At 41.9% G+C, this 24094-nt stretch overlaps 4 protein-coding genes across 7 annotated transcripts; 2 read left to right on the forward strand and 2 right to left on the reverse strand.

Moving 5' to 3' along the window:
- The first annotated feature begins 837 nt into the window (after window positions 1-837).
- LOC127785233 (UDP-glucosyltransferase UGT13248-like) lies at window positions 838-2841 on the forward strand. Of its 2 annotated transcripts, none has more exons than XM_052312664.1 (2): window positions 838-1512; window positions 1937-2841. In XM_052312664.1, the coding sequence occupies exons 1-2, from the start codon at window positions 838-840 to the stop codon at window positions 2666-2668; spliced, it is 1407 nt and encodes a 468-aa protein (XP_052168624.1). In that variant the 3' UTR covers window positions 2669-2841. The 2 variants fall into 2 exon arrangements, with proteins under 2 accessions (XP_052168624.1, XP_052168625.1); XM_052312665.1 differs by having other exon boundaries at window positions 838-1500.
- A 6257-nt stretch (window positions 2842-9098) lies between these two features.
- Window positions 9099-13295, forward strand: LOC127783883 (ankyrin repeat-containing protein At5g02620-like). Of its 3 annotated transcripts, none has more exons than XM_052311028.1 (4): window positions 9099-9584; window positions 9781-10556; window positions 11208-11617; window positions 12003-13295. In XM_052311028.1, exons 2-4 carry the CDS (start codon window positions 10148-10150, stop codon window positions 12870-12872), a joined length of 1689 nt encoding a protein of 562 aa, XP_052166988.1. In that variant the 5' UTR covers window positions 9099-9584; window positions 9781-10147; the 3' UTR covers window positions 12873-13295. The 3 variants fall into 3 exon arrangements, with proteins under 3 accessions (XP_052166988.1, XP_052166989.1, XP_052166991.1); XM_052311029.1 differs by having other exon boundaries at window positions 9099-9445; XM_052311031.1 differs by having other exon boundaries at window positions 9099-9415.
- Window positions 13296-13924: 629 nt separating this feature from the next.
- Window positions 13925-21195, reverse strand: LOC127783884 (inositol-tetrakisphosphate 1-kinase 6). The gene is made up of 17 exons (XM_052311032.1): window positions 20931-21195; window positions 20355-20390; window positions 19545-19740; window positions 19357-19445; window positions 19194-19265; window positions 18912-19114; window positions 18496-18649; window positions 17926-18039; window positions 17684-17746; window positions 17263-17399; window positions 17000-17147; window positions 16694-16839; window positions 15837-15923; window positions 15614-15786; window positions 15261-15339; window positions 15067-15181; window positions 13925-14813 (listed from the first exon to the last, which is right to left on the reverse strand). Exons 1-17 carry the CDS (start codon window positions 21126-21128, stop codon window positions 14175-14177), a joined length of 2649 nt encoding a protein of 882 aa, XP_052166992.1. The 5' UTR covers window positions 21129-21195; the 3' UTR covers window positions 13925-14174.
- Window positions 21196-21889: 694 nt separating this feature from the next.
- LOC127785348 (uncharacterized) lies at window positions 21890-22801 on the reverse strand. Its single transcript, XM_052312780.1, has one exon. The coding sequence runs from the start codon at window positions 22799-22801 to the stop codon at window positions 22310-22312; it is 492 nt and encodes a 163-aa protein (XP_052168740.1). The 3' UTR covers window positions 21890-22309.
- Window positions 22802-24094: the final 1293 nt, after the last annotated feature.

The following is a 24094-nucleotide window of genomic DNA, read 5'->3' on the forward strand; positions in this document are numbered from 1 at the left end:
TATACATTTTGTGTATTTACCGACTACCAGTTCCAGCTATCTCAACCCGGATATGAATTTCAGTTGCCTATCATATTTTTTTCGAAACACACTACATAATCAAAATACTATCTCAAACCCGATATGAGTTTTGTTTTGCTTATCATATTTTTTTTTTTAAAAAACACTACGTAAGCATAATATTTATATTTACATGTACTCATCCCAATAAACACACGCACTCTATATCACATGGCGAATCTGAATGGACACGTTTTACAATCACATCACATAGAGTAATCAGTTAAGATACGATGACTTCGCATTGCACATGTTGTTTTGAAAATCCCTATTATTCATTGGTACTTCCTTCGTAAAAAAAATAACCCAAGTGAGAATTTGATATCACCTAGAACACCGAATCTGAACAACATAAAGGTTAGTCTTTTTTAAGACAGAGATTACATAAGGTCTTGTTTACTTCCTAAATTTTTTCCCCAAAACGTCACATCAAATCTTTGGACACATGCATAAAGCATCAAATATAGATAAAATGAAAAACTAATTGCACAGTTTGTATGAAAATTGCGAGATGAATCTTTTCAGCCTAATTAGTCCATGATTAGCCATAAGTGCTACAGTACCCTACATATGCTAATGACTGATTAATTAGACTTAATAAATTCGTCTCGCGGTTTACAGGTAAGTTATGAAATTATTTTTTCATTCGTATCCAAACAACGCTTCCAACATCCGATCAAACGTCCGATGTGACACCCAACAATTGACTAACAACCTCTTCAGTTTCTATAAATGCAGTGCTGCAGTGCACCGATGCAAGAAACAAGTCGCACGACAATGGCAGATTCGGATGGCAGCGTCCACGTGCTGCTCCTCTCGTACCCGGCGCAAGGCCACGTCAACCCGCTGCTCCAGTTCGGCAAGCGCCTCGCCGCCCACCGCCGCGTCCGGTGCACCCTCGCCGTCACGCGCTCCCTGCTCAACTCCTGCTGCCGCGCGCCGCCGTCCCCCGGCGGTGGCGGCGGCGTCCACGTTGCCACCTACTCCGACGGCTGCGACGCCCGCGGCTACGACGAGCTCGGCGACGAGGGCGCCTACCTGTCCCGCCTCGAGTCGGCCGGGTCGGCCACTCTGGACGAGCTCCTCCGCGGGGAGTCCGGCGAGGGCCGGCCCGTGCGCGCCGTGGTGTACGACGCGTTCCTGCCGTGGGCGGCGCCAGTGGCGCGGCGCCACGGCGCGTCGTGCGCGGCGTTCTTCACGCAGGCGTGCGCGGTGAACGTGGCGTACGCGCACGCGTGGGCGGGGAGGGTGGAGCTCCCCCTCCCCACGTCGGCGCCGGCGCCGCCGCTGCCCGGCGTGCCCCCGGAGCTCGAGCCGGCCGACTTCCCCACGTTCCTCACCGCGCCGGCGGCCGGCCGCTCCGCCTACCTTGACCTCCTGCTGCGGCAGTGCCAGGGCCTCGAGGTGGCCGACCATGTCCTCGTCAACTCCTTCCACGAGGTACAGCCAAAGGTGACACTGACACGCCTAATACAATCTAATACAATCTTAAGACTTAGGGCATATTTAGTTAATGAAATAAAAATTTCTGTATGTCACATCGGACGTTTGACCGGATGTTGGAAGGGGTTTTTAGATACGAATAAAAAAACTAATTTCATAATTCGCCTGGAAACCGCGAGACGAGACGAATCTTTTGAGCCTAATTAATCCGTCATTAGCACATGCGGTTACTGTAGCACTTATGGCTAATCATACCGTAATTAGGCTCAAAAGATTCGTCTCATGATTTACATGTAAACTGTGTAATTAGTTTTTCTTTTTATCTATATTTAATGTTTCATATATATGTCTAAAGATTTGATATGATGTTTTTTGGAAAAGTTTTGTTGGGAACTAAACAGGCTTTAAGCTTAGCGTGAGATCAACTTGGCAGGAAGCGGAGTACATGGCGGCGACGTGGGGCGCCAAGACGGTCGGGCCGACCGTGCCGTCGGCGTACCTCGATGGCCGTCTCCCGGGCGATGCGTCGTACGGCTTCGACCTCCACACGCCGATGGCAGCGGAGAGCAAGGCGTGGCTGGACGAGCGGGCGGCGAGCTCCGTGGTCTACGTCTCCTTCGGCAGCCTCGCCACGCCGAGCGCGGCGCAGATGGCCGAGCTCGCGCACGGGCTCCGCGACAGCGGCAGGTCCTTCCTCTGGGTGGTGAGGTCATCGGAGACCCGCAAGCTCCCTGACGGCTTCACCGGCGAGACGGCGGCGAAGAAGAACACGGGCCTCATCGTGCCATGGTGCCCGCAGCTGGAGGTGCTGGCGCACGGCGCCGTGGGGTGCTTCGTGACGCACTGCGGGTGGAACTCGACGGTGGAGGCGGTGAGCGCCGGCGTGCCGATGGTGGCGGTGGCGCAGTGGTCGGACCAGCCGACGAACGCGAGGTACATGGAGGAGGTGTGGCGCGTCGGCGTGCGGGCGCGGGCGGACGGCGAGGGGTTGGTGAGGAAGGAGGAGGTGGCGAGGTGCGTGGCGGCGGTGATGGACGGGGAGAGGGGCAGGGAGTTCAGGACGAACGCCGCGCGATGGAGCGCCATGGCGAGGGCCGCCATGAGCCAAGGTGGCAGCTCCGACACGAACATTTCCGAGTTCCTCACCAAAATCTGCTCAAAATGATGTTGTTTTAGACCAGATGCAAATTTCAAGTATGCGATTATTAGGGTTCCAAGCCCTTTCAAACATAAGAAATTTCACAAGAATTAGTTCAAATCATGCCAAAAAAAAAATCGTTCCAAACGAGGACTTGTGATGAGTGGCGTATCTTGATACTCTGTTCGTCTCATTTTAAGTGCAACCATAAGTTTTTATGTCCAATTTTGATCGTTCGTCTTATTTAATTTTTTTATAATTAGTATTTTTATTGTTATGAGATGATAAAATATGAATAGTACTTTATATACTCCCTCCGTTTCGAAATGTTTGACACCGTTGACTTTTTAGCACATATTTGACCGTTCGTCTTATTCAAAAAATTTAAGTAATCATTAATTCTTTTCCTATCATTTGATTCATTATTAAATATATTTCTATGTAGGCATATAATTTTTTATATTTCATAAAAGTTTTTAAATAAGACGAACGGTCAAACATGTGCTGAAAAGTCAACGGTGTCAAACATTTCGAAACGGAGAGAGTATGACTTAAGTTTTTCAATTTTTCAAAAATATTTTAAATAAAACGGACGGTTAAAGTTGTACACGGAAAATCATGGCTGTACTTAAAATAGGACGAATGATGTACTTTTAAAGCCTAGGCAAACACATAGTTAAAGAATTATGTCTTCAATTAAACTGGTAGATGGGTGATGTTGCAATTTAATTTGCCAACGACCCCTCTTGGTGTAGACGGCGTTCAGATTTAAGTATCGCCTACTTACGGTACATCCTCCTCTTTGGTTCCTTCTATTAACTTTGGGAAAATGAAGGGCCCAAACCTTGAATAGCTACATGAGCAAATGGCTGCAACGCAAGTCACATTCCACGTCTTCTTCGACTTAAAAACGCAGAAACATCACAAAATAAAAAAGCTACAGACTTGTCCAACAATCGTAGAGCACAAACCATTGGCTGTACAGAATCTGAAAACAATAATCTGGCTTTGTAAATAGTGCAATGCCTCTGAATCATTTTCAGGGGAAAAGGACCCGAAGCAGTGCCTTGGAATCGGTTCCGCGCAAGTAGGCCCATTTCGCGTACGGCCCAAGTTTAACTTGGCCCATTTATCCTGTACTGGGGTCTTAGGCCCATTTTCGTTCTGGCCTGGGCCCATTTTGCATTTAGGCCCAAATCGGCTGTGGCTTCGATGAGCTCGCAGTCCGAATCAAAAGAGAAAAAAAAAAAAAAAGCTCGCAGTCTCGCAGAGTTGCCGTGATCATCTGGTTGCAGTTTCAGGTCAAGATCATCCAGTACGGACATCGATATCTCCAATAACTACACTAGAACTCGATTAAATAATCGGTTGATCTTGCTTGGCTCATCTGCTCACACAGGCTAATCTTAATCTCGGTCAACCAATCCGTCTGAAAACTCTCACAGCCATCATCAGGCCTTGACTGAAAACACAAGTCCTTATTTTGTCTTTTTTTTTTAAGATGCTGATTTCCTGACGTGTGTGTGTTCTAGAAGAATATTGACCTGCCAGTGGCAGTGAGGAAGAACAGTGCAGGCAAAAAGGACGATCTTGCGGTCAAGGCGATCACAAAGTCAGGCGCTGAAACGAAGTGAGAGTGTGAGACGTCAGTGCCCTCGAGGGAGAAAACGTTTTTGTCCATATTGCTGATGGTCGCAAGGCTACTGCATCAGTCCATGATCACATCAGTATCTCACCGAGCTGTACTCTACACATGTCGCCACAAGCTTACTGTCACTTGTACTGGTACGAGTACTCTGTCGGCAAGTAGAATTGCTAAGCACCTGAGGTTGCTGCCGATGCAGTGATTAAGCAGAGTTTCTGAAGGTACATCAGTTGTTCATATGATGTAATGACTATTTAGGAATAAGGTTGTCAAAATCTTGATTCTTTCGTATGATCTTTAATTAAGGTGTCTGATTTTACGATTCTATTTATGCAGAATCTACGCTTTTACGATTTTTATGTATACAGTTTTGTGATTGCGATCTTACATAGTAGAACTTCGGATTCCGATTCGAATATAGATTTTAACAAACTTATGCATGTTTGTGAAACACAAGTGCACTGACAAACTGTCAAACTGAAATCAGATGGTTGGATGTAGAAAAACAGAGATTGGTTGCAAATGGGTGTGGTGATGGGGACCTGGAAATCTGAAGAACCATTTGCTGCTGCTGCTGCCTTGCAAGCATCAGAAAAACAAGAGCCACACCAATCACCAATCCACTTGTGTGCCACAAGAGATAAAAACAGCAAAGCGAGCCAGCAGTGCACTCCACTACTACCACTACAATCCACAGCCAAAGCAAGCTCGCAGAAAGGGGCTAGCTAGCCGAGTCGTTCTGAATTGACCAACGCGTAGGTTGGTGTATGATTCAGAAAAAAGGAGTCTGAAATTAAATCCTCCTTTTTTTTGCAGCGTTTCCCTTTTTGTAGTGGTGTTAGTGCAGTTTGGTGCGAGTGCATGTGGAATTTGGACTAGGTTTGTGTGGTCTAGAAAAGATTCTGCTGAAACAAACTGTTCTGGGGCCTCACCTTTTCTTTTGAGGTATTCTGAATAAAAGCTACTTTGGAGATGATGATCTTCTTTTTTCGGTTAAGTACAATATTACTGTTGGAAGCATCAACAAAGCACCACCTTTCAATTCCTTCCTTTTGGTCCTCCATTATACGAACTGAACTTTGGTATGGTATGGGAGGGAGTATTTGACAGGTGATCGCAACTTATCATCAGACATGTAGTAACATTGGTTGTCTTCAGAAACCAGGTTGAATTCAGCATTGGCTCCGGTTTTAGGCACAACTACAAAAGTGTGAGGAAGATAGTGAGCTTTTAAAGGCTGCATGCCGTATTCTTGAGACAACGGTTATGCAACTTTTTGTCAATTTTGGATGGAGGTTCACAAACAGAATTCAATAATTGTGTACTCTTTATCTTGGGTTGGCAGTCTTTAGATTGTTTCTTCTTGATGGTTGGTTTCATCTTTTAAGTTTCTTTGAACTTCACTCATTTTGAGTGTGACATTGTAATAATTGGTTGTAGCTCTTTGAGCAAAGGCCGGGATGCTCTATTCCATTATCTAAAAAATCTTTCTATAGTAACCATATCACAACTGTTCGTCAGATTGTCAGACTATCAGCTCAATAGGCAAAGAACTTGAGGCCCCGTTTGGCTAATGGGAAAGGGAAATCATTTCCCACCCACTAAAAGATATTTTTAAATCCTAACCGTTCATTCTCCCTCTTCCATTTAATCCTAATCCTTCGTTCATTTCCCAATCCCAATCCCACCCTACATTTCCATTATCCAAACACACCCTTAGGGTTTCTTTTACGCTGATTGGATTGAGATGCTGAAAATAGTTGAATGGTTTATGATAAGAGCGTTGTTACGGTACAGCGGTTGGTATCGGTACCGGTACCGCCCGGTACCAAAATCCTAGCCGTTGGATCTGGCCTGATCCAACGGCTGGTAGAGTTTGGTACCGGGCGGTACCAATTCTGTCCCTGTGCAGTACCATGCAGAGAACTGAGGTGGAAGGGCAAAAACGTAATTTCGCGTGCAATAACCGGATCGGGAGGGATGGACGGGCAGCTCGAACCCTAGAAGCGCTGGGATTCTCGATCGATCGACGCCGCCGACTCTTGGAGGTGAACTCAGCCGTCGCCGCCGCCGCCTCCGGGAAGGACGACATCGACGCCGCCACCGTCGTAGGGAACGACGAGTTCGCTGCTGCCGTTGCCTGCTTCAATGTCGCCGCCGCTACCGTCGCGGGGAAGGATGACATCGACGCCGCTGCCGCCGGGAAGGAAGACATCGACGCCGCCGCCACCGGGAACGACGAGTTCGCTACCGCCGCCGCTTGCTTCAATGCCGCTGCCGCTAGGAAGGACGAGTTCGTTGCCGCCGCCGCGGCCTGTTTCAACGCATGCCGGAATCCGCCGCTCGCCGCCACTTGATTGCTTCAACGCATGGCCGGCGTCACTCTCTTCCGATCCTACCCATGCCAGAACGAACGGTAGATGCGTACTGGTACCGAGCGGTACCAGTACCGAGCGGTACAATTTGCTGGACCATAAAAAATCTCTTATGATAATTACTCGAGGGTATAAACGAATGATTAATTTTTATAAAGTTGAAATATGGATTTAAAATAGTAGTATTCTAAGAAATTTTATATGAAAAGTTTGTGTAAATCACATCGTTTAAGGGTACAGCCATTCCATTCCACTCCAGAGTACACTGCAGAACGAACTGATGTGCCGTTGGCATGCTGCCTGCTGATCACTGAACTTGCACTGTCAGGCTAAAAACCAGGTCAAGAAGATGTATGATGAAAAAGAGATTAACTTAATCAGCGCTACTCCTACCTAACACAGCAGCTAGCGTGAATCTTGAGGTGGATTCGGCGGTTTGTAGACACTGGTACCGGTACGGCCATCTGATCTTTTCTTAATAAATGCAACTCGCCCTGTCCTAATCTTTGATCTCTTCAACACCGAAACAAAAGCACAGCCGATCGACCTGTTGCTATCTTTTTGGATGCCTATACACGTCATTTGGATTTTTGGAACATGACGATTTTAGTGACCCCAGAAGAAAAATAAAACAGTTATACTTTGATTTTTTAGTAACGAAAGTTTTTACAGAACAATTATATTAAGGTAATGGTACTTCGAACCTTTAGATAGCTTAGATACACACAATCGTTACTCTCTCCATTCAAAAATAATTATAGTTGTGTAGTTTAAATTTATAAACAGCTACACTTATTTTAGACAGAGAAAGTACTATAATAATCAATGGCCATGTTTGGATTCAAGGGATATTTTTTAGTCCTCCCTCAAATAGTCCAAATAGCCCAAAAAGATCCAAAATAGTGAGCTATTTGAGAGCTATTTGGAAATAACCCACCCCAAAACTATCCCACCCAAGGGATGCTAATTGAGTAATTGGGGCTATTTCGGGTGAGGCCCACTGAAAAAATGTCTTCTCTCTCCATGGGAAGGTACATTAAAGACCAAATAGCTCCCAAAACAACCCTATGATCCAAACAACTTAGGGCTATTTTATTTTAGGGCTATTTCTTTGCTAAAAAATAGTTCTCAAAATAACTTTTGGCTAGTTCTATAAACAGGACCAATGTCTTATACTCCTTTCATCCTAAAATATAAGAGATTTTGGATGGATGTAACATATTATAGGATTATAAATCTGAACATGTCACATCTATCCAAAATCTCTTACTCCCTTTGTCCCTTAAAAAACTAACCTAGTACTGGATGCGGTACATCTTAATATAATGAATATGGACATACTACCTCCGTCCTAAAATGTAACAACTTTTAGATATGAATCTGGACACACAGTTGTCCAGATTCATAGCTAAAAATGCTTATATTTTGGGACGGAGGGAGTATATCTGTCCAGATTCGTTGTACTACAATATGTCATATCTAGTCATATATTCATCTTTTTTTTTGACAGAGAGAGTATATTTTTTTTTGATGGAGGGAATACATATTTTTACCTAAACAAAGCCTAAAAAAGAATTTACAGTGGAGGAGACCATATCTCACTTCTCAGGCTCTCAGCACACTACGGACCATGGAGTTTATTACTACATGTGGGCCCGGGTGTTTGGAACCAAAACGTCATTGTCAGGATTTAACGTGTGGGGTTTGCTGTGATGCGCGCCTTTCTTTTTGCTTGCTCACATTGGTGATGTAGAGAGCCATGGCCGCCGTAATCCAAAAGACACAAGGCAACAACATGCATGTGCCACTAACTAGTCCCCCCTGATGCATTTTTTATGCATCACCAAACAAATATTAAATCAAACAAGCACAATGCAAAAAAAAAAAAAAAAACCCTACCAATTCTTGTTTAACCTAAGAGTTGATTCCGGCACATGTTTCTAAATTAATCTTTAGTTCTTGACCGCAAAATATGAAGCAGCTTCTTGTTACGCGTTCTCTGCTGATTGGCTTATCAACAATAGCCAATATTTAAATGTTCAAACTTAATATTTAGAGATAGTAATATTTTCGTCGAAACCTATTTTCCAACATTTGGTTTTAAATGCTAACGATACAAATAAAATAATTACCTATAAATTACTTTTGGTTGATTTTCTTTTTCAGCCGTGACTCAAACAGATGATCTTCGGATAAGCCAAGTATAGCACGATGAAGAAAAGATCCCATTTTGACATGTAGAAAATGCAAAGAAAAGTAGTAATACTAACGATCATTCCGTTAGTTTTTTTCTGAAAAACGATCCAAAAAATGTACAAATTACAGCCCCAAGGAAATAAAAAGGGCCATCAGAAAGGGTAATTGGAAACTATATATATAAAAAGAAGACGGTAAAGTTGTCTTTTTTATAGAAGAAAAAAGGCAATGCAAAAGGGCGAGGACCGCAAAGTCGCACAAATATTCCCTCGAGGGAAAAAAAATCAAGAGCAAAGAGACCAACCAAACGTGTGTGGCCTCCTCCTCCGTTCCGTTTCGCAGTCGTCGTCGTCGTCTCCGATGATGATAAGCTGCGACTGCGAGATGGTGGTGGAAGAGCACTGGGAATCAACCTAACCAGCAGCAGCAGCAGCCACAGCAGTGAGCTTCTTCCAGGCCACAGAAAGAGAGAGAGAGAGAGGGGACCAACTGAAAAGAGAGAGAAGCTAGAAGGAGAGGAGTCCAAACTTCCAAGACACCCACTACTGCTGCTACTGTGTTCGTGTTCCTCTCTTGGCCTCTCTCTTGGTTCGTGTTCCTTCTTTCTTTGCGAGAAAGAAAGATGGGATTCTGGGAGCGCTAGGTTTTCCTGCTCATCTGATTCTTGGTTCTACATCCAGTTCTTGGGTGTGTTTTTCTTTTCCTTTTTCTCCATGCGCTTCTTGTGGTGAGTGGTTCTATTCATACTCGTTGCTTGTTGGGGGCACAAGTGTTGTGTGTGTGTGTGTGTGCGCGATTCTCTCTTTCATTTCCGATTTTGTGATTCAAGCCTACTCATTTTATGTTCAATCTTTCAGTTTTGTGTTGGGATCATGGGGGAAATATGGTATGCATCTTGATCAAGTTCATCCTCCTTTTTGCAGTTTGAGAAGTGGTCGGTAATCTCGAGGGAAGTACGGAGCCACGCGGTTCCAAAATCTCCCGTCTTGGCCTGGTTCCTGTTGACGCGGCAGATGATTTTCACGGAGAAATTTGAGAGCTTCCCGTAGTTTGATGTTCCAAGCAGCCAAACCTAAGGAGCTCCAGTGGTGAGGAGAGGGGGGCAAGATCAAATCTCGGTGCATATTTCTGCAATCCGAAGATTGTGATATTTTGCAACAACCAGAGCTGAATTTGCCAAAGTGGAGGCAGTATTGGGTTCTTAGACTTCTCAGGGACAAGATCTTGCATTGGACTTGAAATTCACAACACCATCGAACTGAAAGAACAGTAGTTTGTTGGATTTGGGGGATGGAGAGGCAATCCAGCAGCCGGCTCGGCGCTCTGGAGAAGCTGAAGAGCTTCCGGGGGATAGAGAAGCAGAGAAGCTTCAAGTTCCTGTCCATGGAGAAGCAGCAGAGCTTCAAGAGGAACAAGGACAGCCCTGGGAAGAGGGGTGACACCGAGCTCCACCTTGCGGCAAGGGCTGGCAGTGTCCCCCATGTTCAGAAGATCTTCGCCGCGAGTGATCCGGAGCTGGTGGGGGAATTGGCTGCTCGTCAGAACCAGGACGGCGAAACCGCGCTGTACGTGTCTGCCGAGAAGGGGCACACTGAGGTTGTGAGTGAGATACTGAAGTTTTGTGATCTGCAGTCAGCAGGGCTCAAGGCTACTAACAGTTTCGATGCGTTCCATATTGCGGCGAAGCAGGGCCATCTGGGTTAGTTCTTTTCTTCATCACTAGTGATTCATTTATCTTTATGCCCCCAAAAATGATGGTTTGTTTATTTGATCCTTATAAGTCATGCCAAGTCAATGAGTTCCTGCTGATAGGTTCATGTCAATTGAAATTATTAAGCATATGGGTATTATATGAGCTGAACTATGCATATTGGTTTGATTGTGCTCGCAGTTGTCTATGTCGAACTACTTGTCTTGGATTGACTTATCCAAATCCATATAGTTGCACAAGGATATTTCCCAATTATTTCCTGAAGGGCATGCATTACTATTGCAACTGCACTCTTAATTTGTAGCAATTTTTCTTGGCTGATTTGGTCTAAATTATTACTACATGTTTATTTTTCTTAGTGTAACCAAAATTGCGAATGCATTGACAGTTCTAGTCTGTGATGTGTTGCAATAATCACAGATTTGCCAATCCGAAAGGATGCAGTGGCTAACTGGCTGCTAATCCTCTAACACAGATTTAGTGATAACAAAGTGCTTGATCTTCCAAAAATATGTCTTTATCCCTGAGTTAGAAATAAGACAATGCTTATATTTTACTCAGCTAGCACAATGTTTTGTTTAGATTGATTTGTCAAAGCATCTCTGGCTCATGGAGAAATTCCATTTATTGGCTTTGCAGATGTTTTGAAGGAGCTCTTACAAGCATTTCCAGCATTAGCTATGACAACAAATTCCGTAAATGCCACTGCTTTGGATACTGCTGCCACTCAGGGCCATATTGATATTGTCAATCTTCTGCTGGAAACAGATGCAAGCCTAGCCAGAATAGCTAGAAATAATGGCAAAACAGTTTTGCATTCAGCAGCAAGAATGGGTCATGTGGAGGTGGTAACAGCATTGTTAAATAAAGATCCAGGGATTGGTTTTAGAACAGATAAGAAAGGACAAACAGCACTGCACATGGCTTCGAAAGGCCAAAATGCTGAAATTCTGCTTGAATTGTTGAAGCCTGATCTCTCAGTTATCCATGTGGAAGATAACAAAGGGAACAGAGCATTGCATGTTGCAACTCGGAAGGGCAACACCGTTGTAAGTGATAATATCTTGGTGAAATATTCTATTTTCTGCCATATTTTTGGTCGTTATGTTACAAATGTTAATATTTTCGTCATTTGTCTTATTTCTGGTTGAACTCACGTTGGCCATGAAAATTTGGAAACAGAAGTTCATCTGCTCACTGAATACTAAATGTTCTATAAAGGAATTCCGTAATAGAAAACTCAAATTTATTTCGGGAATAAAATAAATTGAATAAGGAGGAGTGAAAAAACTGTGGAGCTTAGTAAAACCATGACTTCTAAAATCTTTTAACCAGAATGTTGAGGGATAATATTGTACTCCTATGTGCCTAGCATTTCAAATCATTTTCAGTTCTTACTTGTACCTTTGCTAATATTTGTGTAATTCCTTCCAGATAGTCCAGACTCTAATATCAGTCAAAGAGATCGTAATCAATGCAGTTAATAGAGCAGGAGAGACTGCTTTTGCTATTGCAGAGAAACTAGGTAATGAAGAACTTTCTAACATCCTGAGAGAGGTTGGTGGTGAAACTGCAAAAGAGCAAGTAAACCCTCCGAATTCAGCAAAGCAGCTTAAGAAGACAGTTAGCGACATTAGGCATGACGTCCAATCTGGGATCAAGCAAACACGTCAGACCAAGATGCAATTCCAAAAAATCAAGAAGAGGATTCAAAAGCTTCACATTGGTGGGCTAAACAATGCCATCAACTCCAATACTGTTGTTGCGGTGCTTATTGCCACAGTTGCCTTTGCAGCCATATTTACTATCCCTGGTAATTTTCTGGAAGATATGAAAGATCCACATGATCCCAAGATGACCTTAGGGCAAGCATTTGTAGCAAGCAATCCGGCATTTATAATCTTCTTGGTATTTGATGCCTTGGCTCTTTTTATCTCGCTTGCCGTCGTCGTTGTCCAGACCTCTCTAATTGTTGTTGAGCAGAAAGCCAAGAAGAAGATGGTCTTTGTGATGAACAAGCTGATGTGGATGGCATGCCTTTGCATCTCAGCAGCCTTCATAGCACTAACATATGTCGTCGTGGGCCGTGATGATCGGTGGCTAGCTTGGTGTACAATGGCAATCGGCACCGCGATCATGCTGGCCACCCTTGGGTCCATGTGCTACTGCATTATCGCTCACAGGATGGAGGAGAAGAACATGAAGAAGATCAGGAGGTCATCCACCAGCCAGTCGTGGTCCATATCAGTCGATTCGGATACAGAGCTACTGAACAACGAATACAAGAAGATCTATGCACTTTAGGATAACAATATAACCTGTGGTCGAGTCTTGTATATATCGAAGCCCGTTTGCCTGATGAAACTCCATGGCATTCAGCGGAGTTTGACTCGCAAAGTATATTTAGGCCTAGAACATGGCAGCTTTGTGCAACTGAAGCCTCCTTTTGTGTAGAGAAAGGAGGCCATCCATCTCACTGCATTTGCTACTATATAGATTCCAGGTGATACTTTGAAGCAACCACTTTTTTGTAGGCATCATAGGAGTATTGGTAAAGCAGAATGTACTCTTAATGCTCACCAATGTGTATCTGTGGATGATGATAATGAAAAACCATGCAATTATACTAGTATAGATAGTGGAATAAACTGCCATTTTCTGTCAAAGCTGTACTGTCACTGATGCTGCTACATGAGCTAAAAATGAAAGTGATGCATTCTTACTGCACCTCCCAAGATATTTCTGTTCTGGTTCGGGACCATTGAGACTAGTATGCTTATGAGATCAAGAAACAAACAATGATTCAGGCGAAGACTATTCTAAACTTTGGACACTTGATTGCAGAAAACCGGCGCTGCTTAATGCTGCCACGCATTGATGTGACAGTAACTTTGTAACCTTGTTGACCATAGCCACTGATACGTCTGAAGAAATGCTCCTACTGTTTTGTTCAGAAGCTGGGATCACGTAGAGCAATTGTACACTGACCATGCAAAGCATGAATTGTCAACCTGAAGATTAGACTTTGATCACTTGAGGTTAGGAAGATGGTCATAGTTCTGCAATGTATGGCTAGTGTGCTTCTGTGGAAGAGAATTCTTGACAAAAATGTAGACGAAACGGTGATAAAGGGCACAGCTTGCAGGTTTGCGTAGGTTGAAGAATGCGGTGTCTGATTGGAGTCTGAATTATGCGTTAGACAAGTCCAAGTTGCTCACTGCTTTCGTTTGCAAGTGTCAATTCCTGCCTGTATACTTGGCTTTCAGTATTTATGTTAGCTCATTGCAGGCTGTTCAGTGAAATGTTTAGCATTAAAAACCCAAATGATTTTTTTTACTGTGGAAATCAGTGCATTATAAGAGAGCAGAAAAATCCGTGTTGGTTGGTTCAATCAGGATTAACTCTGTTCCGTAGAAATGAACAAAGTGATTTCCCAAATCTATGAACAATTTCAATGTTTCTGCAACTCGTACTCATAAGATGATTAAACTCCTCAACATGAAGAGTGTTCATTCAGCATTGGTAAAACCCCATAAACACAAACATTAACCGAGAAAAAAACATTCAAGTTAAGTGTGCTCTGGATAGAATGGTGATATTTCTGTTTCACTTCTTTGCAAGGCTTCCAAGCCTTTGTCCATGCTCCTTCTCAGCAACTGCTCTTCTCCTTCCATTTGTAGTAGCTTCAGTGGCACGGCTGCCATTGCCAGGAGCAGGCTCACCTCCAGTTCTTCTCCTTCCTTTCCCTGCAACTTTGTTAAGCTCATTGTTGCTACCCACTGTTGCAGCAGGTGGGCATGGTATTCTTCTTGCTGTGCCAGCATCCATTTTCAGATCCTTCATACCAATTGCGGGATCTTTGGACCGAGCTTTCGGTGCAGTCGCTGTGGTTTTCTTCAGCGGCTTGTCGGGGATTCCTAGTTTGGCCATTTTGTTTACTGCATTTGTGCTGCCTGGGAATTCAGGCTTCTTGCTGGCTGAGGTTTTCTTGGCTGCTTTGCTGGCTGCTGTACTTTTAGTTGTTGGAGCTGCAAGTTGTTGTATGTTCTTCAGAGGAGTGTAGCTTGATCTCTTGTCCATTTTGTAAGCTGTGTTCACTTCAGAGAGAGCAGGATCTCCTTTGGTGAAGTTTTTCTTTGATGAAGAGCTACTGGATCTTGCCGTCGGAGTAGCAGACTTTGAGGAGCTGGAGGTAGGCGATTCAGTTCTTGTTGATGTGCTTGTTGGTTCAGGCTTGATTGAGAACTGTTGAAGTTTCAGAATGTCACAGTAATATCAAGGAAAACGGAGGATCATTTTGCAAAGGAAATCTTTTACTGCTTCTACGAAAATCAGATTATTATTTTTAATTCTGGTTTGGACAATTCAGGAATTATTCTGAACATGTTAAATGTAACAGTTTCAGATAATATTATCATACCAAAAGATTAATTTAATGGTTCTTTTAACTTGTGAATGGTAAATTACAGTCAATTAGTAGTGCAGATAGTTGTCATACCCTTGAAGTTTTAACTGGCTGAAGGATAGGCAATTCTCTCTGAAAAACCATTTGAGAGGAATTAGCTTCCATCTCGAGGGAAGGGAACAGTGGAGTAGCTGGAGGAGTCTTGAGCCTGAAATTATCTGATATTATTCGAGAACACAATGGAAAGACTAGGTGCATCTTAAACACTGAGCAAATTTTACTGTTACCAGTCGTAATCGTGCTTTCCACCATCTGGTAGGAGGTAATCTTTCTTGCCTGATGGTAACTTGAACATACGACTGGTTCCTATATTCGGTCAACCAAAGTAGGTAATAAGTCCAATCAGTTTATCCATCTTCCAAGCAAAAAAGGGTTTTTTCCCCCAATAATTTCATCAGCATCTACTGAAATTGCTGCGTCGATAACTTGAGATCTCATTTACTCTAGTGAAAATATCATAACAACCCTACCTAACATGTTAGCTCTAGGCACTGGTGATAGAATAAAGCAAGAAAATTGGTTGCACCTCCATGCCAGCATGAACAGGTTAAGGACTCAAAAGACAAGGCAAAACTCTCACCTTGAATTGCTTCGAACTCCACTGAGTACATTGGTTCAAGGAGGTTCACATCCTTCTCCTTCTCATGCCTGTACAGCTCACCAAAGAGAACCAAGCTCTCGTCTTCGTTTTTCCGAGCCGGAACAGCTGATAATCCCTTAGCCATGCCAGTAACTCTCTTCAGGCGATCCATACTTCAGGAAAGGCTGCAGAAACAATGGAGGTGGTCAGATGCAGGTAGAGCAGAGCATGTATCACCCTATGGCAGAAAAGGTTACCTGAATACTCCAAGGACAAAAATGTGCCGGCAATCCTGAAACCATCCCTGGAGCTAAACACAATGCATACAAATGTAACAAAAATGTCAGTGAAAAGGACAGGCACATGAAACCAAACAGAAAAATATTGTTAAGAGTGGATGATCCATTTGGTGCAATGTTACAGTGTTTCTTTCTCCTTGGCCTCCATATGGCACAAAAAGGTTCAGTTCTGAACTTTTCTAGGACCATATAGTAATTGCTTCCAACTCTCTTCTTTCCTTCCAGCCAGCATTTTTTTTCCCAGGAAAAGTTAGTAGTTTTGAGAAGCAGGCTTCTCTGAAGAAATATATAGCATCTGATTAACTACCATGGGATGAGTTGAAAAGGAGCTCAAGGGCTTCATCTGTATGCTGATATCATTTTCAAAGAGTAAAAGAATAGAAATGAACAGAAATGGCATTTCAACATCCATAGCAGCAGTAGTATGCATATCAGTAAGCAATTTCTCATTTCAGCAGAGTGTTTACAGAGTGGCCAAAATTCACATGTAAATGGTACACTGCACAACAGAATAATTAGTTTAACACGGGAGAGTTGCTTCTGCATGCTTATTCTGCTAAGGGTTTTAACTCAGGGAACACAAAAGACTTTGTTCCCCAAATTATTAGCGCTAGGTGTACATCTCTGCCAGCAATGTTCATCGCAAGCAGTTCCACAAATCTAAGTGACAAGCAACCTCTGCTAGAGGTCAGAGTTAATTCGATCCCAAAGAGCGGTCTCCCTTTCCAATTAGTATGAATGTTGTCGCCTGTATGCAAATCATTTGCTTGAGAACTTGAACTAAGTTTGTGTCATCTGCTTCCTTGACTCATATGACTGCTTGATTGCATCCCAGAATGCAGGCATCGCCACATTGTCAGGAACTTCTTTGAAAGACGGAAGATAGTTTAGGTCCACTATGACATGGTCTCCACTGGACTCTTGAACCTGCATATACAATCAGCATTGGCATGGTGAATATGTCGAGAGCAATTAAGCATGAAGGCAATCAGAGGTATTCCAGCGGGACGAATTATGCTACTGTTCCTCTGAGTAGCTGTACTTACTCAAAAAGCATGGTTATACAAAGGCTAGAAGAAATACTTACAACGACATCAAACCCAAATATTGTAAGCCCTAGCAATTCCTTCAGCAATTTTGCAGCCTCTTCTACTAGATTAATGTCCAACAATTTGCTATCTTGCACCTCGTTTTGCAGCAGCTGCTCCTTTGTAGCCACTGGAAGAGTCTTCAAACTGTGGTAACCCAAATTAAAATAAAAAATATGACTCTATCAGTGTTGATACTTGATAACAGTTGATTGAGAAATTGGGCATCATACTTTGCCTGTATATACTTCTGCAAGTGTACCTGTTGAATGTAAGAGGTTTGCCTCCTGATGATGATTTAAGATGACTTGCATTGGGCATTGAGTTCTTAATAGCATGAAAAATCTTGTCTCCAATTGCATAAAATTTGAATATTTTGGATCCATGGTCAATATATTCCTACATAACATTAATAAAATGCATAAGTTTGAGCAGGCAGGTCATCAGAATTGCAATTGACAGATACGTAGTAACTTACTAGCAAGGTCCAAATGAATCGATTTGAACATAGGATGCCTCAGAAATGTTAAAATTGCAATGAATCGTTGTGAAAACTTAGCAATAAATTGTTGCAAAGTGCTCAAGGAAGAATTGATTATCTTTAGAATATAAAATTTACCAAGATATATATATCAGATTTAATTCCAAGTAATCATCATCTGAAGAAAGATACAAAATCGTACCTGTAGAATAGCTGGAAGAGGCACACTAAGGTTGCTAAATTCTTCGATTTTGAAAATCAATGCCTGTACACAACAAATGTGCAATTCAGGTGCAAAAGTAAAACAATAAAAAATCTTAACTAAAAATTGATAATGATGGCACAGTTAGAATATGAAGCATCTTCCTGATGTTGGTGACTACAGGATATATGATAGAAAACTAATGTATAGGTACATATAAATAAATGTAGCCAAAGAGTTACCATATTGTGGGCATCAGCAACTCCACATGCTACTTGTGGCTTCACAATGAGCGGAAAGGATAACTTAGCTTCTGCTAGTTGTTTCTGTAATTCACTGCCACAAAAGCTTTCAATCTGTTTCACAAAAATAGCTAGTCAAGCAAAGAAAACTAGCAAAGTTAAACTTTGACAAATCACAAAGGACACTTATGCTATTCAGAAGTATCAAGACCACACCACAAGAGCACCGAGGGGTGGAAAATATCAAAAACATATAGGACAACAATTAAGAAACAGAACAGAGGAGAAATGACAAAATAGGACCAAGCATACAACAGGTCACTAAGGGAACACAATTTGCCATCACACAAGTGGTCAATCATCTAGGACATATAAATTCGAAATCAACAGTACAGATTGCTAAATGAGCAATTGTGGAACATATATAGATGGAAGAAAAAGATGGTAACTGGCAAATAGACAGTTTCAAGTAACAGCAAGGGAACAGATATATGCATCTCCAAATGTTCTTCTTTATGACATTATAATGTATCCATTGTTCTGCATGAATGTAAGTTCAGTTAAAAAGACCTTTAAAAAGCATGGTGCTCGGAGTTTTGGCCTTCCTTCGGCGCTAAGTCCTTCCAGTCGGATTAGAATTTCTTGAATTTGGATGCGATCCAGCAATGGATAAATATTTTTGAATGGATCAATTACACAAAAATCACAGTGCTCTTCTACAAACCTGCTTAACATAGAGAGTTGTAGTGAGACTAAATAAGGAACTGCAGAAGAGCTTTATAGTTTTTGAAAGCAAAACAAATATCAAGCCATTGCCAAATAGACCATGCTAAAAAGGAAACACTACTACATTTGGTTGTCATTTATAGCTTCAATAGCCACTGCATATAAAGACCATAGCAAACTTCCATCACAAGTTATTAAAAGGTAAATACATTTCTTGTTACATTATGTCCAGTAACTCTCAGTTCGATCTTCTTATGTACCTTATAATTTCAGACATTCCCGGAGAAAATGAAATCCCCTTCGGAAAACTGATGGAAGAGTTTGGATCAATGTTGATGATCTCATCAGTTATTTTGTGTAGCACTAGATCAACTTCTTGCAATTGAGAAGCTAAGGGAAGTTCAAAAGAGAGTGGAACAAAGATAAGATCGTTTTTACTAGGATAAATGGGGAATGCTCCTCTCTGCAAGCAAGGTGAAGAAAATGATATTTGAGAAGAGGTCCAGTACATAGTAGTCAGTAACAGAGTGTACAAAAATTGCCTTGGCAAAGTCTTCCTCACGGGATTGTTTCATAACATAGCCAACCACGAAAGCAGATGAGTTTCCTATTTCCTGAATAAAAAAAGAACAAACGCTAGTATATAATTAAAATTAAATGCATTATACCACTAAAATGCATAAGTTGATGCCAAGAAAAGTTAACCTTTTTTATTGAAGTTGCCAAAGTGATAAGTAACTCTTGAAGCATGCTAATATGTATAACTCCAGAGTTCTTTATGACATCTTCATTACCTGAATATAGAGAGAGTAAGTGGCCCACAACATATATATAGGGACATTATTCGATGAATGAACTCCTAAGAACATGAGTACGGTATTGTTAATGCTTACCCATGGCAATAACTTCCCAGTTGTGATTCTGGAGTTCAGATAGTAGACCTTCATGAACTCCTGAAGTCACATAGAAGCAAAAATTCGTTCCACTCCATTCTAACATCAACTCATTTAGTAAATTGCTCCCACTTGGAGATGTAAGTGGCATATATCCAAAGGAGTACAATTTTGCAGTCTTCTCAAGAAAACCTGACTAATAAAAAGCAAAGAGGGGGTGTGTAAGCACAAACTATTTTTCTTCAACTGCAGTCACTTTATATCAGAAAAAAAAACATTAACTGTCTAAAGGCAATATTTCCATAGAGGTTTTTATGTCAGGGGAAGGACACAGAGATAAGCACCACAATAGTTAACAATTGTTTTGAATTCACGGAATGCAAATATTTTAACTGTTTAAAGGCAGATTCCAGAAGAACGCTACATTTCTGAAGATTAAGAGATGGTGCCACTAGAGCATTTAAAAGTTCAATTCTATCTGGTTACTTTAGAATAAAATTCAATTCAATCTTATGAAATTGCACCTTTGGTATTATTAGGACAGATGTTGGAGACAACAAGACCACTCTTACTGTCCTAGTGCCTTTAAGAAATATATTACGAAAGTATTTGCGTGTAACCACAAGTTTAACAAGATTGTTTTAAAGGTAAATCTGATAAGAAAAATGGCAGTAGAACACAATATTGTAGCCGTACAAACATTGACCATTTTCTCTTACATAATTTCATTTCATCAAGCTAGCCTGTCAAAGTAGTAAAATTATTGACGAAGCAAGCAAAATAAGTTCAGAAAGGATGTAAACAGAGCACCTCATTAGTTGGCAAGCCCTCCGGATGGCAAATAGCCTGAAAAAGAGAAGGATGATACAATTAGCTGTGAATCATTTCGTGCCGGTTCATTCAAAAAAAGAACTTGATAAAATCTACAAGGAGACATCATAAAAATCTCAATGAGATGTGTTCGCGTTAATCATATAGTTTTTTTTTTGGGGGGGGGGGGGGGGGGGAATATGCGTTAATCATAAAGTTAGTGGCATGCAATTGGCCATGGATTCTACTGAGCCAAGAGCTAACACATCTGATCAGCCAAAACATCCCCTCCTCCTAAATAATCTCCATAGGGAAAAACTTCATGAAGCTAAACAAACACAAAAGCATGTGTAAACACTGAAACAAAATGTAAAAAGATTTGAGTCTTTAGCCAATTTTTTTCGAGATCATTCACATTCAGCCCGAAACAGATGTTCAGATCATCTCAGCAAAAACCTAAGGTTGCAGCAATCCCATCCTAAAATCACCAGTAACCAACACCCTGCCCACATCCCACTAGTACTAATCGCAAATCGCAGGGGAGAGATCGAGAGGGGCGAAGAACCCGCTTCATACCACCCGGAGATTGGAGTATCGCAGGCGCCGCAGCAGCGCCTCCGCCCCAGGCCGCAGCGCCACCACCACCTCCTCCTCCTCCGCTGTAACACCGGATGGGTCGAGGAGGACGGAGGAGTCCAGCACCACCCGCACAGATCGCCCCATGGCCGCCATGGCTCGGTTTGGGTTCAGTGCTTGCAGTGACGCGCTTTTCATCAGGGAGGACCGGAGGAGGAGAAGAAGGAGAGGTTCTTGGGCGGCGCGGCGGGGCCAGGTGTCAGTGGTGACTCGCATGCTTGGCATCTGGCAACTGATGCAACAAGGTAGCAGTAGAAGAAAAAAAATTAAAAAAAAAACAACAATTTTTTTCCCTGTCAGTTTTTGTGAGTAACACAATAATTTTACAGTTCAGACAACAGTTAAATATTGAGCCCCTTTGAATAATAGGATTGAGAAAACGTAGAAATAGAAAAAACTTAAAATTTTGATAGGAATGTAAATGTAAACAGATGATTGTAAAACGCAGAAAAAATATAGGAATGACTGTTTTATTAAACCGTAGGAAAAACGCAGAAATTGGATGAGAGAGATAGACTCAAAGGAAAGTTACCAAGAGGTTGAAGCTGTTGCTAAATTTCCTCTAAAATCTCTATAGGATTGTTCATTTTCTAGGAATTTTAAAAGATTGGATAGGATTCAACCCTTCGTTTAAAAGGGCTTCATAGGAAATTTTCCTATAGAATTGAAATCCTTCAAAAATTTCTATATTTTTCTTCCAATTAAAGAGGCCTTTAAATTCATGTATGAAGAGGGGGAAAAGAACCAAACTTTTCCACAATCATTTTCCTGGATTTTTTTAATCAGATCAAATTTTTCATTGACCCGGCTTTGGAACAAAGCCCATTATCATACAGAGTCTTACACAAAGGCTGAAAGAAAACAACAAAAGCAAAACAAAAGAACAGACGCCGGTAAAAAACTGGTTCTCTCTGGACCACTGCTGCAAACCTTACAAACACCTCAGAGACTTTCGGCACTGACCCTCCTAAACGCGAAACCTTTCCCCAAGATATTATCCCACCCGAAACAAAAGCCTACACAAACTGAAAAACAACAGCATCACACTATCATTTTCCTGGATCGAACGGAGAGGGCGCAGTGCATCCTATAAGTTTAACACTTGCACTGTTTCACATTATCAGGTCAGGTCAGGTCACGACTCACGAATGCAATTTTGGACTTAATTTAACCTCGCCATCACATAACTAGAAGAAGAAGAAAACATAAGGAAATTTTAGCTTGCATAGTTGCATATGCAAAATAAATCTCACTCCATTTTTCACTTGATCACTCTGTACTTTGTACAAGAACTGCTAAATTAACACAAATGCGTTCTCTCATGCGCCGGAGACGCAAGCGAGCACGCGCATGCTGCTGAACCTGAGCGACCTAGACAAGGACCCGCGCTCGCTGCAGCCGACCGCCGAGGCCGGCATCTCGCCGGAGAGGGCCCCCGCCGGCGACGCGCGCCGACGGCCACCGTCGTCGTAGTACAAGAGCTCGAGCTCCTCCTCCTCGTCGGCCGGAGCACGGACAGGGAACCGGCAGCTCTGCGACCGATACACGCCGCCGCCGCCGCCGCCGCCGGCAGAGTGGAGGCGCTCGTAGCATCGACCCGGCGGCCTCCTCCTCCTCCTCCTCCGCTTCTTGATCACGCCGAACACGAAAGGGATGAGCCCTTCCATTGCAGGTCGATCGAGCAGGAGGAGGCTTCTCTGCTCTGTGCCAATGTGCCATTGCAATTGCAAATTTGCAAGGTTTATTATAGGAGCCAGAGGGTGCTCAACTTGCAGGGACAAGCTAAACTGCTGCTGCTGATGATGATGCATGTGTTGTCTCTTGCTGATTAGAACTCAGAATGGATCGATTAGTTAAGAATTAAAGATAAGTCATAAGTATGTAGTAGGTGCTTGCAAGTTAGTGCATCTCTCTAGTTTAGTACAACTCCATGTTGTTAAAATATGTATTGTTCTAGACATGCATTAAGCTAAAACTTTACAACTTCGATCGAGTATTAGTAATTTAGTAGCCTTTGGTGAATCAATTAATAAGCATTTATTTAGTCAAAATAATACTCCTTTCATCTTAAAATATAAGCATTTTTAGTATAGTGATAAGTTAAACATTTTTAACTTTGACTATTCATAAAAAAAAAAGATCAATCATATAAAATTGATGTTACTAAATTTATTATTAAACAAACTATCATAATATGCGACTCTTTTTATTTAAAACATCTTACTTTTACAAATATTGTTGGTCAAAGTAGCATCTCGGAGACCGTATTAGAGTAAAAAAAATTCTTATATTTTAGGATGGAGGGAGTAGTATATTTTTTTCAAGTAGATGGTTTTGAAATTTGGGGAAAACCAATAGTGAAATAGGAGAGGAATTATTGAAGATGATGTAATAGTACAAATTGTGAGGTTCATATGTTATTTAGTGATAGGGATATTGTGAAAATGGATACCACCACTATTAATATTTTAAGTACTATAGATGCATGAACATTGGATTAATTGATAGTCTCATCAAAAAATATATTACTGAATACTACACATTTACTTCTAGTTTTTTTTTTAAAGATGATAGAAGTAGTATAAAGGATGCATTTTGAAGAACATGTCGATTTTAAAGAGAGAAAGTTCTATGAATGAGCCTGTACTTTATGAATTGTGGCAGAAGAGCAAATAAGATGCCTGAACATCTGGATATGCATGTGGAGAGTCTACTTTCTGTACTTACATGTTCTTCTAACAGAAACTTTTCTGTACTTGTGTGTGTTTTTTCCTGATAATCAATCTGGAAAAGTACACTGTAACAGATGATCCACATGCTTCTCCTTCCCTGACCTTGAGCAGTTGAGACCTGATCCAATTTATCACAGGATATATTAGGTTAAGCTGGCTAGCTTCCACGTCTCTGTATGCAACAATTCTTTAAGAAAGCATGAAACTGTGGTGGATTAACAAATGGATCATGTAGCAATTAAGAACACTTTAACTTTTTTTTAAATAACATGACAGCGCTAGTCTCCATATAATTAAGTTCCAATAGGAATATATGATTGTATGTTGATCATACGACCATTGGCTTAGCCGCCATATCTGGATTTGTTCCGT

Source organism: Oryza glaberrima, chromosome 9, assembly GCF_000147395.1.
Source record: "Oryza glaberrima chromosome 9, OglaRS2, whole genome shotgun sequence".
Taxonomy (NCBI): domain Eukaryota; kingdom Viridiplantae; phylum Streptophyta; class Magnoliopsida; order Poales; family Poaceae; genus Oryza; species Oryza glaberrima.

What these genes read in the sequence shown, in the direction of transcription:
- LOC127783884 (XM_052311032.1), bottom strand. Translation starts at nt 21,128, where the DNA reads ATGAAAAGCGCGTCACTGCAAGCACTGAACCCAAACCGAGCCATGGCG. An exon ending in AAACCTCTTACATTCAACAG is followed by an intron (nt 17,148 to 17,262) that starts GTACACTTGCAG and finishes GGGTTACCACAG; the next exon opens with TTTGAAGACTCTTCCAGTGG. An exon ending in TATTTGGGTTTGATGTCGTT is followed by an intron (nt 16,840 to 16,999) that starts GTAAGTATTTCT and finishes TTGTATATGCAG; the next exon opens with GTTCAAGAGTCCAGTGGAGA.
- LOC127785233 (XM_052312664.1), top strand. Translation starts at nt 838, where the DNA reads ATGGCAGATTCGGATGGCAGCGTCCACGTGCTGCTCCTCTCGTACCCG. An exon ending in TCCACGAGGTACAGCCAAAG is followed by an intron (nt 1,513 to 1,936) that starts GTGACACTGACA and finishes TCAACTTGGCAG; the next exon opens with GAAGCGGAGTACATGGCGGC.
- LOC127783883 (XM_052311028.1), top strand. Translation starts at nt 10,148, where the DNA reads ATGGAGAGGCAATCCAGCAGCCGGCTCGGCGCTCTGGAGAAGCTGAAG. An exon ending in GGCGAAGCAGGGCCATCTGG is followed by an intron (nt 10,557 to 11,207) that starts GTTAGTTCTTTT and finishes TTGGCTTTGCAG; the next exon opens with ATGTTTTGAAGGAGCTCTTA. An exon ending in CTCGGAAGGGCAACACCGTT is followed by an intron (nt 11,618 to 12,002) that starts GTAAGTGATAAT and finishes AATTCCTTCCAG; the next exon opens with ATAGTCCAGACTCTAATATC.
- LOC127785348 (XM_052312780.1), bottom strand. Translation starts at nt 22,801, where the DNA reads ATGCATCATCATCAGCAGCAGCAGTTTAGCTTGTCCCTGCAAGTTGAG.